This window comes from Athene cunicularia (genome assembly GCF_003259725.1).
Source record: "Athene cunicularia isolate RWA chromosome 2 unlocalized genomic scaffold, athCun1 chr2_part1, whole genome shotgun sequence".
In the NCBI taxonomy this organism is placed as follows: domain Eukaryota; kingdom Metazoa; phylum Chordata; class Aves; order Strigiformes; family Strigidae; genus Athene; species Athene cunicularia.
The window spans coordinates 129,469,661-129,490,928 of record NW_020799095.1 but is presented as its reverse complement, the minus strand read 5'-3'; the positions used below and the strand labels follow the sequence as shown (position 1 = coordinate 129,490,928).

The window sequence follows — 21,268 nt, the reverse complement described above, 5'->3', positions numbered from 1 at the left end:
CAGAGTACTTTATTTTTGAGAAAGCGTTTTAAACAGGTAATGGCTTCCTAAGGGGAATACTATCATATAAAAATGCAATCAAGCAACTACACTGGCAACAGAGCTGTCTTCTGCACATGATCCAATACAGTTACTTGGCATTACTGCATGTCTCAGACTTTTTGAAGCATCACTAATGGTGATGTTTGCGCACTTCCCATACTGCTTAGATGTGAGCACTTACGTTCTGTCAGAAATGGTGGAATCAAGCATGCTTCCAAGTGCCTGTCCCACCCACTTCCCAATTCCAGTTTCAAGTAAGACCCAAAGCCATATTGTCCCTTCCCACCTACCAGCCTGTATTTATGTAGAAAGAAAACCTAGGAACAGAGATCAAAAAGAAACCATGGTGTTATCTAAACAGAGCACAATTCCAGCTTATGATGTGGCACACATTCAAGGTCCAGTTAGCTACTGCAGATAACTCTGTGGCTAAAGAGTTACTGGGCAACTAGGGGGAGGAATAAATGACCTGTACATGTATTTTCCAAAAAAAAAAAAAAAAACCAACCCCACAATGTTACAACATACAGAACCTCTTGTATAAACTGCATGTTTTATTAACACAGCTGTACAGTTTAAGCAGTCAAGCTTTGTGTCTGGCATCACTTAAAATCCCTGCCATTCCTGCTCGGGCTGCAGCTCAGGTTCAGGAGGGTGGGCAGGGAGATGGATCTGTCCTGTCTGCAGTCTTCAGCCCAGCTCTGCTGTCTGGGCCTGAATGACCACAACTCTCACTGCAGCCATCAGGCTACTATCCAAAGTTCACTGCAGGCATTAAGCTCACCAATAACTGTGCCACCCTTTTACCTTATGGCTGGACTCGACTTCATTTCCTCTCTATGCCTCAACTAGTCTTTTTCACGATAGATGAGGATTTCAAGTGTAAACTTTCAGAATTGAAAAACTGACCAGATAAAATAACTAATTCTATTACCAACCAGAAAACTAAAAAAAGTTCATTTTAGCAATGGAACACTATATATGATAAAATAACATATTAAGACATCTAAAAATACTTACATTAAAAAAAAATATTTCAACTGACCTTACTTTAAAAGCAGCATGAGAATTAAAAACCTTACTGCTAAAGTGTTCTAAATTATTATGTTCAAAGCAGACTATTCCTTCATCTAGTACAAGTCAGCTTCATGCTAGGAAAATAACCAATACAATAAAAACTGTAAATTATATTCTAGACAAATATATAGAATAGCCAGTTCATATCATCGCTGACAGTCTGGTACATGTCAAAGACATTTGATTTTGTTGATCTCAGAATATGTATGGCAGCCTTGAGAATGCAAGAAGTTCTTCAAAACAAGTATCATACAGAATTTGGATCAGTAACAAAATATGAAAACATTATGAAAAAACGACAAAGCACAAGGGAAAAAAACTATTATGCAGCCAATACTTTCAAAACTACCCACCCACTTGTAACTGGCAATGTTTAAGTCATAGAGATAAAAATGTCTGCCCAGAAATGACATGTGAACTGAAGGCTAAAATGTAAGAAAAAGAGAAAAATGCTTACCTATGAATAGAAAAAGAAGCAATGGATCTAATGAGGGATGCCACTGCTCCAACTTTAGCAGCTTCCACTGCTCCCTGTGATCTGTATTGCACAGTTTCACCATAACTGATGAAAGGTTCATTGTAGACAACAATCTTCCCCTTGGCCTCCTGAGCTCTTTTGTGCAGTTCATCAAAAGAGGCTACCACTATAACTTCCGCCGTAATTCCTGAAAGAAAGTATTACAAGTGTCTTTAACATCACTTTCCTATAACTCTCTTACAGCCAGTTTTAACAGACAGACAAGCATGGACTGTGAATACAGGAAATCAGATTTAACTTCCTAATGGCAAAAGAAAACTATGTGAAATGCTTCATCAGGAACTGGTACTAAATAGCTACAATAGCACCCTGAACCAAGCACACACAGTTCTGCAAACCATGCTGTCAGGTTGGTATTCAAACATAACTTGAAGGGCAAGGATACACAGGGGGAATTCTGTTCTCTGCATGTGCTTTAATGCCTCACTGCAATCATTTATAGTACAAAAACATTTGCAAAAGCTGCCTATGGGATTAGTAAAAAAGATAGTAGTCTTTTCATGGAACTGTTTTGATGTGTTGCTTAACAACATAAGACAAGTGGAAGCACGTATTCTTAGACTGAAACACAAAATTATTTAATCCATAAATTAAATTAAATTAAAGCTCTGCAGTTTTGAACAAATTTTGCAGTACGCTTACAAATTTTTTAAAAATCTTCATGTTTACTTCAGGAGAATACCACAGTTCTACTATATTTCATAGCATTTAAAAAGTAATTAATTAAAATAACCACTATCCTTAAAATGCAATTTTGTTGATTGGTTACAGAGATAAATAGAAACTGCTTAACAACATGGGCTGGTACTTCTAAATATTGAAGAAGTAATGGATGCCTAAAATTTTAGTGTTGTATGTTTCACCTAAAAGCCACAAAATATGTCAGTGAAATCTAAAACTAGTAACAAATGTCTAGCAAGAATTTGTCAAACTATCATGTTTTTAAGAAGAAACTGTTACTCCTTTGAAGTCATCTTTCTCTTTTTTTTTTTTTTTTGTGGTGTAAGAATTATTTGGAGATTTCAAAGGCTTATATCTGAGACTGTAATACATGAGAAGGACTGATAGAAAAATAGAAAGATCACCTCTTCCAGCACCTGTGTATCCAGGCTCATGGCTCCTTTAAGATCAAACTATAATACACTTCAAAACCTTAAAGAAACTATTTCACACACAAAAAAAGTTTCATTCTTTAACAGTGCACCACTAAGAGGGCAAGAGACATCTACTGCTACAGCAAAAGCCTGTAAGTTTTAGATACAGAACTAACCTAGCATGAGAGGTGTAAAAATTTTAACTGAATAACTGTTCAGACTCTCAGCTTTACAGAAAGAGGCACAAAGAGACAAACCAGAGAATCACCTTCAAATTTTACTAGTTGCTGTTGGCAGGTAGGAGAGTGTGCTAACAGACTCCAGATGAACTGCAGGTTCAGTTGCCTACCTAAGGAGCATCCCCGCAACAGGATCATTCTGGGTATGGAACTGTGCCACTGGAAATAAAGCCAGGTATCTGAAAAATTTTGTTTTCCGCAAGAAAAGTCATAGTCTCAGTAGGTTGATGCTGCAATCCGTATTTCATATTAGCTCTCCCCAATGCTGCACTTGGATTTTGCAGCAGGCACTGGAAGGGCACACGTTGTATTAGTGATTGTTTGTCAAGGGAAGCAAGGAGTGTAACTCTTCTTGACTTTATTGCATTAATGAATAAACACCAACTCTGGATGGTTTTTAAAGAATGCTACAGACAGCTAGTAACTATCTATAATCCCTAAGAAATATCACAGAGAAGTACTTTTATGGCCCTCTGTAGACAACAGGCATCAGGAATTTGTACAGTGAGCTTCGTGGAAATTAAAGCTAAGGGAAAGAACACAGAGCTGCAAACTCCAGCTCAGTATCTCTACTTTTGAATGTTCCCAAAGCTAAATGAAGTCATCCTTTGACAAAACAAAACAGAGGTTCTCCCTGCAAGTTTAATGAAATGACAGCACAGTATACATAAAAGCATTGATTACAGTGCTTTCCATAACAAAGTAAAGCTTCTCTCTTGAGTAACTTCTGACTAATTCAATGACTCATTTGAATTTTAGTCCCATTTTACACCATTTCAGTCTCACCTATTTAAGAGACAAGAGCAATATTTATCTTAAACAAAAATGTGGACACCCATACACAAACTACCCTAAGATCTCCTGTGCAAAAGGGAGAAATGAAACAAAATCCCCAAGTTTATCAGTTTAAGGGGAATGAGTTATTCCTTTTAAAAATGGGAAATGCCTCACCTTACTGAGCCTTTAACAAATTAACAAAACTGCACCCCTAGCATCTCCTACCAATTCAGTGCCTCCTGGCTCTGCTTCCCATGTCAAAAGCAATTCTGTATCTTTCTTACTTCTATCGTTATCTGATCCAGAGCTTGTCTGTGTGTGTTATTGAACAGAGTCTTCAGAAAACCCATGTAAGGAGGGAGCTGGATTGCCCGCTTACTTAAGCAAGATGTAAAGATTAAAACCCACACAGTCCAAAAGATGAATACAGAGCATTCGGGGAATTAGCTAAGTAAAGGGCTTGAAGCGTAGAAGATAGAATTATGAACATGATAAACTGGGCTGAAGCTGAAGACTATCTGTTCTCACCATGTGAAATATTATAGATATTGTTGGATTGAGCCAGTGAGCAGAAGAATCTATGTAGTACTATGGGTTTCCTCTCGTTTCTCAAATTAAACAGTAAATTGTACCCTGTCATTTCTGAGAATTAAGGTACACGAAGGGCGTCAATGGTGGGAACAAGCAGGCAACTTTCAGTTACCAAAAAAAAATATGTATTACAAAGTCCTCTGTACCTAGAAATGTACATTTCTATCTAAACACTTGGATATGCCACGGCTGTGATGATCACACTGCCAGCTGAAATAAATCATGTGGTAGACATTAGCAAAGTCTACAATCCATCACAGGCGGAAGGCAAGACTGATTAGTGACTTTTTAATAGCTACAGAAAGTCCTGGGGTTTTTATATATATAAATTTTTTATATATATATATATATATATAAATATAAATATAAAAGCACCTGTAAATCAGCTGTCTGCAACATTGCCATACATCAGAAGTCTGATTTTTGGCATGAACAATTCTGTCTGGAAAGTTACCTCATAGCACCTGCTTACCTGCCAGCAATCATGCCAGAAGATTAGTTCAAAGGGAATTCCTCACAAGATAACTTATTCTCCCCAAGTTTAAAAGCAGTGAATATTTAAGCCATTTTAGTATCTGGACCTATGCATCTGTTCATATTAGGAACAGGTTTCAGAGAAGAGTAAGAAAAAAAATGAAAATCCACCTTATTATCAGATTTTAAAAAATTATGAATCTCTATTAAAACATCAAGAAAACTTCATACAGAATACTGTTGCTGTTCTTGACCACAACAGGGCAAGGCTATACCACCTCAAGTAACAGGAATTCCCGAAATTTAGGAACCCAGTCTCTATTGTTTTTTATTTATTACTACACTAGAAACACTCAACTCACAAACACACAGAAATTCAACCTTGTTAGTTGCTTCATTAAAAGAAGAATTTAGCAAAGCCAGAAGAAAATATAATTTGCATACTGTTTAATCTTACTGGACACTAATATCCTTATCACCCAATTATGGTCTTACTCTTTTTTTTTTCCCCCCCAGTGTCATTTTTGTCATTCAGTTAACAGCATCAGTCCCTTGGAGATCTAGTTACAAAGCCAACTGCCATCATTAATTTGACAATTTTTTTCAATAACAGGAAGTGAACAACTCACCTCTATGTACCTTCCAAACTTCATTTATTTCACGCTGTGTTAACATAAGAATTATGATTTCTCTTACAAATCACACTACAGAACAGTGATGTTGCTGATCCACACGCACTGAAGCTGCCACTGTCAAATAAATAATCTGACAGGCAAGGCAATTTTTGCTTAAAACCATTGAAATTCAGTATTTTTAGGCCTAGACGAAACAAAGCTGGAAACTACATCAACTAAGTCTCCGCTAGACTTCCCTGTGTGTTATATGTTTAAAATTTCTGCATCCTAAGCATAAAATAGTGCCTGAACTACCAACACAAAAATTAAACAACGCATCTAATTGTTCTGATACTGGTGAAGATTTTGAAACTGAGGAAGAACATATCTGAAACACGTCCTGGCCTCTACAGTCATGAGACCCAGAGGGAGACAGAGTGCTACCTCCTCATTCATCAGAACCGGGCATCAGGACACCAGGACCAGGAAATCAATACACTTTTTCACGGTAGGAAGAAGACAAAGAAAGAGCATGAGCAGCAACACACTACAAGAGCAGCACATGAAGCCTTGAAGCTCACCTGATGATTCCAGCTCTGCCTCACAGAGCAGTGACATAAGACCACCCTCATTTCTTGTCTACTGGATGGCTGCCACTTCTCAGATTTCTCCATTTCCATCTCAGCTCTCCCACCAAGCTATTTTAGCCTGGAAGCTGCTGCAACAAGGTATACTGTATTCCATGCTGACCATAAGCACATGCAGGTGTTAGCCCCACACTTTTCTGACCTTAGCCTGGCTAATACAGTTGTCCTCCAGACTTGACCATCTCCCCAGGATTGAAGTACCATGCCCGTGCTTCTTTCAGAAAAGGCCCACACGCACACTGTCTTGTGCCTATCTGCAATGTAGCTTCTTTCACAGAGTTACAGAGAACCTAGAAATTATTTTACATGCATCACAGGAAAGAGCTGCACATACAAAGTTACAGTGTAGCAGCTAGGATGTGCAGTTCTGTAAAAATGGCAATCTTGGATCCCGGATGCCACATCACCCTGCACAGAACTGAAGCTTGTGCCAGGATCAATACTCCTGGATGAGGATGTAAGAAAATAACGCACACAACAGTGAAAAAAATAGATAAATATGGCTGGAGATAGGAAAGAATGGTAGTTGTTGGGGCAGGTCAAAGAAAATAAGGTTTTGGGGAGTAGAGGGAAAAGGCAAATATATTCTTAAACGCTAAGTAAGATTAGGGACCTGGCATTATATCCTATTTAGATTCAGCATCCTCTAAAATCAGCCCAGAAAATATTTTTCCCCAAAACTTCTTACTTCTTTTAAAAACATGTCACTTTTTAGCTCTCTCCAGGAATTAATTCAGCTTTCCCCCAATGCCCAATCTAATTTAACAAGATCTTCAGAGAAACAAACCCAAATTCTGGGTCCATAATGAAGTCATCAAATTAAGACTTAGTGTCAGGCTGAAGCAAATGAAAGAATCATATCATCACTTTTTTTTTTCCTCCCTCAAAAATTATGAGCACATACAGAAAATTTAAAATCTTTTAACACCTAGAAACACATTTGCTTTATAAACACATATCGATATGTATTTATGTAAGAATTATAATATGAAGAAAAGGTTAAATATTTTAGAAGAAGAGGACTTTTATCAGGAAGAAAGATTCTGTAAACTCTGAATATACTTCTGGAAAATGTGACCTCACCTACTCTGTGAAACAGCAAAGAGAATTACTTCATGAAACTAAAATTACATAGGAGAGTTATCCAAAAGGATATGAAGCTATTCAGCTTTGATGCACAGCACAGAGACTAAACATATTACTCTGTTCTTTAAGAACACAGAGAAAAATAAACACTATATAATAGTTACATTTTTGACAAATATGACTTAAAATTTCCAGCAAGTACTGGATCTCATTAGAACAGTTTGGTTTCAAAAACATGTAGCTTACTGTGCAACAGTAAATCTTTGCAGCAATGGGGCTGGACCAAACACCCTTCACTTCATGAAGAAGTCTTGGATGCCAAAAGAGCAGGGCAACAGGTCTGGTTCTCCCAGAAGCAGACTCGCACTGGGCACAGTCTTGCAATGCAATGTCTGGGAAGAATCAGACACCCAAGAACAGGATCCAGAAAAAAACAGTTTTAGAGCACACAGGTGCCCAAGGTAGGAAGTACCAAGGGCAACCATTCCCTCCTTATCAAGATGCCAGTCACTGCAGGCTGTACCCCAGGAGGGAAGGTGACAGTGCCACCCTGCTGTGCATGCATTCCCCATGCATGCAGAAAACTATGTTCAAATCCTGCCTCTGTTAGTGTGAGGCAGGAGCATCTGCTGGGTTCACCATCCCTGAGGTAACCGCCTTCAACTCAGCAACACTGAAAAGGGTCAGGACTTGAAAATTCAATGTTTACCCATTGCCAATATGTACAGTTCACTCAAATGTTCATTAAAGCAGCAACTGGAACCCATGTCCTTCCCAGACTGCATGTCCACCTCAAAGCCACACAGCTACTCCTAATCTCCAAATCTTTGAAATGCCACTGCATTAACTTTTGGCCCAGATGCTGGGCCACTGAACACCACAGCATTTGAAGTCCTTCATGTACGTCATCTTTTACATTCCAAGAAAAACAGTAGCATAATTATCTTACCGCAAGCAGTGTTGCTCTAAGTAATAATAAACAATCCAAGCATCCAATCCTGAGGCTCATGGTCTCAAGATGTGGATCAATAGTTCCTCACACATAGAAAAAGAGGGATCCAGTGAAGACAGAAGGAGGGCTTTGCTGTGCACTCTGATCTCATGCCTATAACTCTCTCCATCCCCTGTTCTCAGCACTGAACCTCTCATCAAAGGGGGTACCCAAGTCCCTCCAGAAGGATCTCCTTCTCTCCCAGTAGGTCAGCATCCAAGATGCTGGTAACTCAAGGGACACATTAACTTTTTTGTTGGCCTTTCGTTAATTTAGCTGAATTCCCTAACCCACTTCACCACTGAGAAATAAAAAAGAAGGGTCAACAATGGGGAGAAATACGTTAGTTAGGATTGGGGACAGATCACTTATTTCAGCAGCATCCCTGGCTTAAACAGCCTGTGAGCCTATAGCAACAGTACACACCTTCAACAGCCTCAAGACGCACATTATCCCCATTTTATAAATAACAGGCTGGAACTATTTTCATATTATCTAAGTGACAAAACTCCCACCACCTTCTATAAGAGCAGGACTGGACCAAATGTTGTTGATAGTTAAACAAAAAAATCCACAACTTCAACACAAAAACTGGTAAAAAGTCTGCCAACAGATCTTCATATTTATATTATTTCAGTTTTGCTGCAACAAAAAGTACATAGAAACCAGAGACTGTTGCTTTTTTGAGGAGGCATTTCAGACAGGCTGCATTCTGGGTTGGTTCTACTTGTCAGTATTTTTATAAAATGAAAGGGCAGGGTCACCCATCAGGAAAAAAAAAAGCATTTAAAAACACATGCAAAAAATATGAATTCTTTGATACTTTATGGTCAAACATCTGCTAAACTACTACTTTCCTTCAATTATGGGATTCTCAAAGCAACAATTATATCTATTTTCCTCAGAATTTGGGGGATATAATCAGTACTACCAGAAATCAACACAGCCTCTCTACATATATATCTGTATGTTTTGCCAATGTTGAAACACTGGAAATGAGACAAGGACATTCACTAAATACAATTAACCTCCAGTTAGTCAGCTCCCTAAACCAAGCAGTTTCTAACATTCAATCTTGTTTGTTACCTAGCAATACATTTCTTCGAGGTGGTGACCATTTTCAATCTCTGCTGACTTCTGGAAATCCAGGCCACTTTGTGTTTCAAGTTTCTTCTCTCCCTGTCACTAAGACAGGCATGAAAGTAACTCCCTCCTGGTAAGGAGATCAAAGGAAAACTTTCTCTTTGACACACCACCTTCAAATCTTGGGATACACTGAAAGGGAAAACTTTTTTTTCCTCTTCAATAAAAAAATCTAATCTTTTCTGTGCTGTCCCTTTTTGCTGTGTAGATCAGACTGAATCTGGAAACTTGACATCCTGGCATGTTGCCCCGTCCTAAAGAAGAATAGGGAAATATGGATTTATCCATGAGATCACAAGGTACTGAAAAGCCTCCTGCACATAATCAGAACTGTTTCAACCCCAAGTGAGCCAACCAGCTCTATGCCAAATTCCTATCTGAGTCAACATGTGTAAATTACATCAAATCCACTAAACGGTTAAAGCTCTGTCCACGTCCCCTAATGTTTTCAACCCTAGGCATGGATTAGGTAGAAGACCTGCAGGAAGAGACCTTGTATCCTGGAGTAAATGCTGGCTTGGGCTCCATGGCTAAAATATTGCTACTATTTAAGGCTTTCTGTTGCTGCCCCAAGAATCACAAATATTTTTCCATACTCACATGCCAAAATGGAAAGTGAGCAGCCTCAGCATGTGCTCTGGCCATTGGGTCACTCTTAGGAAACACTGGTGTGAATTTCCGTGGACAGAAAGGAAAATAAACCCTGAATTTCCAACATCCAAAGCCAGGTTTCTAACCATTGATAGGCTACTGCTGTGTTAATAAAGAGCCCTTCAGAGCACTAGCTCAGGGCATTGAGCTCCAGGTGGAGCTCTGAGGGCACCAAAGCCACCAAGTCAAACATGAAGCACATCCAGAAAGAACCAATATTTTAAGTTTCTGCCAATGCTTCCTATTTTCTTAGCTCATCAGGTCTCAAGCCTGGGGGCCCATAGTGGGAAGAGAGAATATAGGAGATAACTGAGAGGATGAGAAAGGAAGAAAAGGTCTCCTGTACCTCCTGCTGGGATGGGGGAGTCACCCCCTCTTGTATTAACCCTATCCTCAGACTTAAAAGACAAAAAGTTTAGCCAGTGCTGTCCTCTGGTTCTAAGCAGGCATCAGTAGTGTCAAAGAAGCTATCTGTCAGGGCTCTACAGAGAGAGTGGTTTGTAAACTGAGAGGTCTGAAACATATCCTTGATGGGAAAACTGATTTAAAGTGCACAGTATCTGTCAAGCTAATACCAAACACCTTCAGGGATCTCCTGTACAGTTCACTTTAGAGGCAGCTCTGAAGGATGTCTTTGCCCCTGGGCAGAATCCAGGCACCAATGGCCAGCTCATGAAGCCAACATCTGAAAACCAGTCCCTGGCCTTTAACACGTCCTTCTGGCAAAGCTCAGCGTAGCAGCGGTAGATCTCCTTAGTTTGATCCCATGCAGCAACAGCAGCACAATGCCAGGAGAATCAGCATCAAGAATCTCATACTGAATTGTATTTCTTTGATTGCAGGATGACTCACACTCCCACAAGTTCTCTGCAAAAATGAGACAAATCAGAACTGCTGATATTCCCTCACTGTGGGAAATTGTTCAAATATTTCTGATGTGATTTAGGGCAGCCGCCTATCCCTTTTTCCCATGAATAGGGCACAGTGACAATTGCTGGTTAGAGCAGAGAGAGCGGATCTGGGAATGAATTCCTCAGAAGTGATGAGATGGTGGTTTTAATAGTCTAACCACATATTTTTTATTCTGTGCTTGGGATGAGCGCGAGTTTTAGGACAGGCGCTTTTCTGAGCAGCACACCTTGCAATTCTCTTGCCCAGAGATGCTGGTGACAAGCAGCTCTCAACAGGCATTTCCGCCAGTCAGGCGGCCGGTCCAGCGATCGGAAGAACAGGAGCCAAGAGCTCACCAGGGATCAGCTACCCCACATAACTTCTTCAAGCACAAAAACCTGTCACACCTTGCACAGAGCAAGATGAGACCAGCAGAAATTATAACAGCCATGAACAGTACGATATATTTTAAGTCAGAAGGTAGGTAATTTAATCAAAATTATTCCACCAAGTGTGAGAAACTGCTTACTCTTCTGTGAGAGATCTCACTGACATGCAGTCTTCTAGCACCAACACATACACCCTTCAGAAACACAGCAGATCTCAGATGAAAGTAAAAAGGTGAGGAAGAATAATGTGAGGTTTTTTTGAATGTTACTCAGTATAAACCAGCGCTAGATAATACAATCTTATCTTCCAAGACATCATCAGCCACAGGTACTAGCCCAATCATTCAGTCATCAGTATAATAAGATCTTTACAGATGAAAAAGAAGGACATGATTAGCCTCTGTGAGTATTTTTAAACATGAAAATTCAGTATGTCTCTAAACGAAAAAAGTCAAACCTAGGAGTAAGACAAAGTAAGTACAAATAACTACACAGGTAAGAAAGGGAAGCAAAAACCAGACTTCTCAGAATGTGAAGATGTTCACCAAGATTACATTGCTCTTTGCAGGTTCAATAACACTTGCTCAACACCAAAAAAGCCATTTTAATTTTAGCTTCCTAAAAAGGAAGCTTGGAATAGGGCTGGAAAGGATACAAAATAACTTGTAGGTTTAACCTTTGCTGTAAATATTCTCCTACCAAAGCATTAAGCCTTAGACATACCATGCGATAAACAGATATTATTAATGGGTTTAGTTGTTTTGCATTTTAGGCATGCAGTTACCTCAATATGACAAATACCTCAGACAAAATTTACAGTAGCAGTTTCCCAGACCAAGAAAGATTTATTCCAAACATATCTTAAATTACCCAGTTTTACTGCGTTGTCTTTTGAAGGGCTATTTTTTTTTCTAAAGAAAACCAGCTTTTATTCATTATTTATTTCATTTCAAACAAAGTTCACTATCACAAAAATTTACATAATTCATAAAAATAATTATGAGTATCATGTTACCTTTTATTTCCTAAACTAAATTTATTTTCTCATAAAGGAATAAGAATGCTTTTGAAGCACTCAAGAAATAAGTCTCCGGTTATTTATGAAGTAGGTTGTCATCTGGCCATTAAATAGCAATCCTGAGAAAGACTCACATCAGTATGTTCAAAAAGGGAATCTTGTAAATCATTTCATTTGCAAACGAGCTAATAATTTGGGGCTCAAAACACCTGAATTTTGCTAAGTCCAGCTAACAATCATTCTTGTTTCCAAAGTATAACAACATATCACATACAATCCACCGAAAGGCAACACACAGTTCGGTTACAGGTAAGTGCCAAAGACTTGTCTGGGTGAGCATGAGACAGGGGGAAGGAAAGGACACACATATACCAACTGCCATACTTAGCAAGGGGCTGGCACTTTCCAAGCTCAGCATGAAATTCTCTTCCTCTTTCTGCTGTCTTGTTTTATGCCAGAGTGAAGTGCTGAGCTTGGCAGGATAGGGCATGGCAAGAAGAGCAGAAATTACATGTCAATTCAACACTCCATGGATAACTGCTCTGGACAAAATGAAAAACAAAGGGCTGGAAAACCCCAGATTACAAGAACAAGTTTCCAACCAATCTCAAAGGAGGAGCAGCATCTTTTCAAACAAGGTTCTGCAGTGTTATGCAAAAGGATATAGATTTAATGGAGAGTTCAGGAATCAACTCTATCTTTAGAAGCCAGTTCAACTAAACTGAATTAAACCAAACAGCATCATTCACAACCATGTCATACAGAAAAGTCCCAGAAAAACATCACCTTGTGTGGCAGAACTATTATAGCAGGAAATAAACTTCAGTTTGACCATTAAGAAAAGGGGTATAATACAGTTTGGCATTAAAAAGCAAGAGATACTTAATTCCAAATGGAAGAGTTACCTTCTGGAGGAGTTGCAACACTGCTCCCAAGTCCCAAAATAGCAATGCTGTGATTCCTTGGTTCCAGCATCATTGCAAACTCTTCTCCTCTTTCCCAGTGTGGTACCTTCACAGGCTCCAGATGTACATTTTCCAGCCTGTCTTCCTGCAGGGCACTGAACATATACTTGATGGCTGCATCTAGATTTTTTGAACCACTGAGTCTGGGTCCTATTGTATCAGCAAAAACTGCTAATCTTTCATAGGATCGGTTCTGAGCTTTTCCATGTACAGCAAGATCAATAATTGCTTTAGCAATATCAGTATAGCCAGCTATCTCATTTTTAATGTCTTCAAATGTTTTCAGGTAACTGTCATCTCTTCTCAAAGATTTCCCAGCATATTGTGGTAATAAATTCATGAAAAATATTAAGAATATGTACTTCATTTTTTTCTCCTTTTTCTTTTCCACAGATGCTCTGTTAGAGAGACAAAAAGAAAAAAATATTTTAAAAAAAAATCAGACAGCTATCAGCAATACTTTTTGTTATTTGGATTGGCAGACAGACCAAAATGAAAAGAAATCAGTTTATTATGAAAATGCTTTGATCAGAACTGGCAGGAAAGTAAACTCAACTTAGAGACACAATTATTGAAAGCAAATGAAAAAGACACAGCCCACAGGACACAATCTTTGTTGTGGTGTTCAGAAGCATCCTTGGAATGCTGCATCTCTTTAAATAATCACATCCTTCACTGAATCAAAACTCAGGGCTGTTCCCATTCAGGAAGAACTTTGCATCTCCTTCCTGTTAGGAGCAGGATTTGCCAGAAGTACCAAATCAAATGTCTTCACACAAAACATCTGGACAAAAACATTTCTTAAAACCATTAATGAATAAAAGTGCTTCTTAATCTCTGTCTTCATAATCAGGAAAGCATTTTCTACTGCACTAGAAAGATGTCAGAACAATTCAGAATCACTGCCCCCCGGAAGAAAATATGAAATTCTTCATTGCATAAATCCATGACTACCAGAGAAACACAATTTCTTATCAACTGGTATATCTCCTAAGGACTGACTTCTCAGCACTGCAGAGAGGTACACCACCAGGGATGCTGATCCTGTGTTGAATATCAAGAGTTATCTTTCTTAATGCTTAATAGTTTATCCATCTTATTGTTAAAAGTTCTCATTTTTGAGATCTTAAAAATTTTCAATCCCATAAAAACAATAGTTTGTCTATACTATTAACTGAACTGCAAAAAAGCCTCTGGAATCATTCAGAGTAGTTGCAAAGCTCTTTTATAACATAGGAAGTACAATTATCCAAACTCAAAATATAAAGGTCTTTACTGATATACAAAAAAGGAAATGTAATTTTTTCATTTTCCTCAGAATATAAATCAGGCTGCAATATGAATGATAAAAATTAGCAATAAGGAATAAGGCCTTTAAATTGGCATTATGAGATTTAAAAAAAATAGTAATTACTTACAGCAAAGTGAAGTGACAATTACTACCAGGCCAAAAAGATTTTCATTCAGCACTTTTGCTGTTTTCATGGACTTTCATGGAAATACTAATACTTTTGAAAAATAATGTAATTTGCCTCAAAAACTAGTAACAATAAAGGCAAATGTTAGCCTCTACTCCACAAAGTGTTTTTCTTGGAAACAACTATTCTACAAATAGCATGGGGCTAATTACTTGGCTAATATGGATAAAATATGAGTAAATCAGACTTGCATGGCAGAAGTATTATAAAAGCTTTTGCTGGTAAAATTTCCACATTATCCTTCTTCCCTGTTTGTATTTATTTAGTATTTCTGAAGAGTAATACTCTTCATTATATAATCTCTGACCTGAGGAATCATGGAAATATATTTAGCTTTATTTTTCATTCATGATGTTATATACATATACAGAGCCAGTACACAGGTAGCGGGGAGGGTATGAGTCTGTATGTGTATGTACATACACCAGTATCTGCATACATTATATCCACATATCATACTCACCTGTAAAATATTAAAAAATCCTCCTTATTTTCACACAATTGCACACTACAGGAGCTTTAACTGAGCATTAATTCTCAGTCATTTTATGGAATAGGCAAATTTCACAATAACCAAATAGCTCTGTAAATCATAATACCAGAAGAGACCACAGTATCTACCTCATCTGACCACCACAGAACACTGATTGCAGGATATTCCTGAATTAACTCCCACCACCAGAAGCCACACAGCAAACCAGCAGTTAAGCCAATTCATGAGAGTAAAGGTGAGGTTACACCAGTTCTGTGCCTCAGGGAGCACATGCCACAGTTGTATTAGAAGATTCTGCAAGCTCCTTTTTTGAATGATCTAAGCTAAGAAACCACCTTTCCACTTACGTTTATTACAATGAACCACTAGATGAACTCTTTTCTGAAGATGTTAATTTTGGATCATTTTCGAGCATTTTCTGAAAATAAATAAATAAGCCTTTGACATAATGAAATTACCTTAATATACAAGGAACTCTGGTCACATCTAATATGTAGCTTGTCCCATTTCCTCTCCTGTCCCCTCTTAGTTTCACTGTATTTATATTTCCACCTAGAAATCTTTGTTTCAGTGTAGCTTGCAGGAACTACGCATTTGACTTCCTCTTGTTCAAGAAACATGCTGAGATAAACAAGAAAAGGAAATTCATATGTAACTTTGGCAGTTACATTTGCCACTTTACTACACATTTTTCTCAGATTTTTATTTACCTTATTCTTCCAAGGAAGCTTAACCTTAACAGTGGCAGAGCATGGAAAGAAAAGCTGAATTACCACCCTCAGTGAAGAGTGCAGTAGGTACCAAGAATGTGAATGCTTACCCTTCCCATATGTTACCATAAGAAAGCACTTGTAACTTTAAAGTATAACTTCTGGAAGGTCAGTAAAGTGCATATCACACAATCACAGAATGGTTAAGGCTGGAAGGGATTTCTGGAGCTCATCTTGTCCAACCCCCCAGCTCAAACAGGACCATGTAGAGCAGGCTGTCCAGGATCATGTCCACATGGCTTTTGAATGTCTCCAAGGAGGGAGACTCCAAAACCTCTCTGGCCAACCTGTTCCACCTCTCACCATCACTGTAAAAAACGTTTCCTGATGTTTAGCCAGAACCTCCTGCATTTCAGTTTGTGCCCATTGCCTCTGGTCCTGTCACTGTGCATCACAGAAAAGAACATGAGTCCATTCTCTTTGCACCCTCCCATCAGGTATTTATACCCACTGATGAGATGCCCCTGAGCCTTATCTTCTCCAGGCTCAACAGTCCAATATCACTCAGCCACTCCTCAAATGGAAGATGCTCAAAACCTTAATCATCTCTCTCATGTACTGGACACAATACTCCATGTGTGGCCTCTCTAGAGCTGAACAGAAGGGAAGGTTCATCTACCTCAAACTGCTGGCAACATTCCTCCTAATGCAGCCCACCAGGCTGTCGGCCTTTGCCACAAAGGTACATTGCTGGCTTATTTAACTTTGCATCCACTAGGACACCCAGATACTTTTCTGCAAAGCTGCTTTCAAGCTGGGCAGCCCTTACTATGTCTTGGTGCATGGGGTTGCTCCTTGTCTGGTGCAGGACTTTTCATTTCCCCTTGCTGAACTGCATGAGGTTCCTGCCAGCCCATTTCTTCAGCCTGTCGAGGTCTCTGTGAATGTCAGCATAACCATCTGCTGTACCAGCCACTCCTCCTAACTTTGTATCATCTGCAAACTTGCTGAGGGTGCCCTCTGTCCAAGCATTCAGATCACTAAAAAAAGACATTAGAGAGTACTGGAGCAAATACCAACTTCTGGGGTACATCTCTCGTTATTGGCCACCAACTGGACTTCGTGTCAATGACCACAACCGTCTCAGCAAAGCTGTGAACAGGTTTGCAATTCACCTCACTGTCTGCTCATCCAGTCCATACTGCATCAGCCTCCCCAAGATCTTATGGAAGACTGTGTCAAAAGCCTTTCTAATATCAAGGTAGACAATATCCATTGCTCTCATTTATTAAGCCAGGCATTTCATATATAGACCTTCATAGAAGGTTATCAGGTTGGTCAAGCATGACCTCCCACTTGGTAAATCCATGCTGGCTACTCCCAGTCACCTTCTTGTCCTTCATGTGCCTGGAAATTATTTCCAGGATGAGTTGTTCTGTATCTTCATGACTGAGGTGAGGCTGACCAGCCTGTAGTTCCCTGGGTCCTCCTTCCTGTGCTTTTTTAAAATAGGCATGACGTTTGCTCTCTGCCAGTCCTCATGTACCTCTGTTGATTGCCATGATCTTTCAAAGATGATCAAAAATGGCCTTGCAATGACATCAGCCAGCTCCCTCAGCACTCGTGGGTTTATTCCACCAGGGCCCATGGACCTATGAATGTCCATTTTTTTTTTAAGTATTCTCTGACCTGACCCTCTTCACCAAAGGTAACACTTCCCTGTTCCAAACTTTCTCTCTGGTCTCCAGGACCTGGGATTTCTGAATACTGGTCATACTAATAAAACTTGAGGTGAAGAAGGCATTCACTTCCCCAAACTTTTCCATGTCTCGTGTGTCATCAGGTCCCCTTCTCCATTCAGCACCAGGCCCACCTTTTCCCTAGTCTTTCATTTGCTGTTTACATCCTTATAGAAGGTCTTCTTGTTGGTCTTCACATTCCTTGTCAGGTTCAGCTTTAGGTGGGCTTTGGCTTTCCTAAACCCATCCCCACATGCTCACAGGATTTCTATATTCCTCCTAGGTCACCTGTCCCCGTTTCCACCTTCTGCACGCTTCCTTTTTATGTCTGAGTTTTGCCAGCAGCTCCTTGTTCATCCATGAAGGCCTCCTGGCATCTTTGATTGCCCTCCTGATTGTTGAGATGGTCTGTTCCTGAGCTTGAAGTAGGTGAAGTTTGAATATTAACAAGCTCTCTTGGGATCCTTTTCCCTCTTTCAGGGACTTATCCCACAGAAATTTTATCAAGAAGATCTCTGAAAGGGTCAAAGTCTTCTCTGCTTAAGTCCAGCACTGTGATCGTGCTTTTTGCCCTGCTCTTAGGATCCTGAACTACATTATCTCATGGTCAGTGCAGCCAAGCCTGCCTTTGACCTTCATACCTGTGAGACAACCAGCGCTCCCTTGTTTGTATGAGGTCCAGCAGAGCACCTCTCCCTGCTGGTTTATCTATTACTTGTGTCAGGAACCTCCTGGATTGCTTAGAACCTGCTCTGCTGACCCTCCAGAAGATATTGGGACAGTTAAAGACCACGATGAGCAATAGAGCCTGTGAATGAGAAGCTACTTCTCACTGTCAAGGTCTCATCTACTTGTTTTTCCTGACCAAGTGGCCTGTAGCAGACAGCTAAAACAAAACAATGTCACCCATATTAGTCTGCTCTTTAATCCTTATCCATAAGCTTTCAGATGCCTCATCATCCATCCCCAGGCAGAGCTCCAGGCACTCCAGCTGTCCTCTCACATAAAAGGCAACTCCTCCTCCTTTTCTTCCCAGCCTGTCCTTCCTAAAGAGCCACCCATTCCAGCATTCCTGTCATGTGAGCTATCCTTCCACATCTCCATGATACTAGCAAGATCATAGCCCTACAGCTACACACAGATCTCTAACTAACCCATGTTGTGTGTATTAGTGTACAGGCACTTAGAAGCATGGATTCATCAATGGAAACAGAGGAGGCAACCCACAACATTTTTGTGAGAGCTCTCTGATTAGCTCCCAAGAAGGGGGGATGACCTGCATTCATAAGATGCCATCTGAAACACTGGCTGTGCAATGCAGAATTAAAACACAGAAAGAGTGAAAGGATTAAACCACATTTCAAGGATCCATAAACCAACAGAAAAAAACAAAACCAAAAAACAGCGCACACACACACACACACAAGCTTTATGGAGTCACCAAACCTAGCTCATATGATAACCTGAATGAATTGTCAGCCTTTCATAGGTCTTCATGGGTCTTTTCATAAACAGCAAGTTAAACAATAGCTTTAGCCATATAAGAATATTAAGCTATTCTCCTTAACTATTCAAATGTCCCTTAAACTTGAGATCAAGGCAGTAACAAATTCTTCACAGTGAAGTGTCATTTTCCCAAAAGAACAACAAAAATCATCTGTCCTTTCATCTATGAATGATAAATCTATCACACAGATTTCCTCTCTCTCTGCAAGACAGACAGGGCAAAGGTCTTACACAACCAGGAGCAGAAGACTCGGGTTATCTCAGGACACTGACAGAGAACTCTAAAATGCCTTTTATAGTCTGAGTTACTGTTTATTTGTGGTTATACTATACAGAGGGTATTGGTGTATTTTTATTGCTATGCTCTGTACTTTCCCCATGTTCCTTCCCTTTGGACCAGTTAATTACATGCTCATAGACATTTTCTGCTAGAGACATCAGTAATTTTCTCAGGATGACCATACTCATTCCCTGTTTTTTTTGCCAAGCTCATCATCCAGAAAGAAGCAAGGAAGATAATCTGATTTCTGATATAAGACAAATTCTTGCTGAGTGGAATAAGACAACAACTTTGTAGTTTCAAAAATTTAAGATTTGGGGGTTTGTTTAAGGGTTTGCAAAATCTAGCAGACAAAGCTGATACATTTAGCTATGAAGCAGAAAACACAGGGGGGATCGTTTACTTAGCATTGGCCACCTCAAAGAGCTCCTAGCTACAAACTTCATGCATTTTTTCAATGGAGAAATTAAACCACATCACATTTCCCTTAACTAAGAAATGCTTCCTTTGCTCTTCCCTGCCTCAATCAAAACCAGCAGCATCCTCACTCCAAAGGCTTCCCCAGAGGAGCTGCATTTAAGAGCCGCATTTTGTCCAAGAATTCCCCACTGCACACTGAGAAGAGACATATTTCCACAGCTATTGTGGATTAACATACTTCTGCTACGCACAGAGTTTCACTACCTGCCACTGCATTGTATGAGAAGCATAACTGAAGTACACAAGAATGGGAATGTAATTCATTGTGTATTCCTTGAATAGTCTAGCATAATATGTGCAGAAGCTAGCAGTGTTCAGAAGAAATTCACTGCTAGGTAAAATAACTTAATACTTGGACTGCAATATAGGAATCACTCCAGTGCTAATTCATGGGAGGAACAGCACAATTGTTGTCCCACTCTGTGCAACATTAAATTTATCACTCAAGACTCATCTGTGAAGAGACTACCGATTTTTGCACATCTGACTAGTTAAGACTCAGTAAATGAACATCACAGTGCCAATCAAATTTTAAAAAATTGGACAGTCACAACTGTTCAATGCATTTAACTATTCACTGAATTTCTTCAGTAGAAGTTTAGAGCAAAATGAGATAGGAAGAAAGTAAGTTTTCAAGAAGTACAGTCCTTTCTCCCAGCCCTGTTAATGCACCTCATTCCATGATTCTTTAGTATAAAATAACCATTTTCTAAACTAGGGGTAAGAATCTGGGATTTGCCTTGCCCTTCCAAGAAGTAAGGATGCTCATTAAGAGTGTTACAGTCCCTCTACTTCTTTGCTTTGACCCTGTAAATCACACATTCATGGAAATGAAACAGAATGGTCCCATTCCAGCCTTATCTGCAGCCTCATGTTTAGGGTATTCTTCTAAAAAGTGAAGCTCTCAAAACCAAATAAAACCTACAACTCCCACCTTTCATGTCTTCAAAGGGACTTCTGATCACTGACATAAGAAGCAAAAAGTGGGAGCCACCATTGCTCCTGTCCTCATTTTGAGCAGCACTGAAAGCCATGAACGTATTAGACACTGCATGCTTATGTCAAATGAATCTGATCTCTTCAGAAACTTCAGCAGGGCTCAGGGCTTAATCTTCTTCAGCCTAAAGGGTTACATAAGCTCTCAGCTTTCCAGGAAGAAAGATTACACTTAGGAAACATGGAAACTGTGGTCCAAAATGAGGACAAAGCTAAGAGGCAGTAATGTAAAATGGTTCCAGTTTTGCTGGATGGGGATAGAGGGCATCCAGCCATGGCAGTACCTGGATCCATATACAAAAGGAAGAATGTGGACTGAATATAGTCCACAGTAGTGAGAGACTTCTTCCTGAAAAATC

General features: G+C 39.5%; 1 protein-coding gene across 1 annotated transcript in view; it reads right to left on the bottom strand.

Annotated features, from left to right (window-relative positions):
• CPQ (carboxypeptidase Q) overlaps window positions 1-13,621 on the bottom strand; it is a 138,783-nt gene extending 125,162 nt beyond the window's left edge. Inside the window, exons 1-2 of the mRNA XM_026843569.1 lie at window positions 13,168-13,621; window positions 1,577-1,784 (exon numbers count right to left, since the gene is read on the bottom strand). Of these exons, the coding sequence (XP_026699370.1) occupies window positions 1,577-1,784; window positions 13,168-13,594 (635 nt within the window). The 5' untranslated portion in view covers window positions 13,595-13,621. The remainder of the gene's footprint in view (window positions 1-1,576; window positions 1,785-13,167) is intronic.
• Window positions 13,622-21,268: the final 7,647 nt, after the last annotated feature.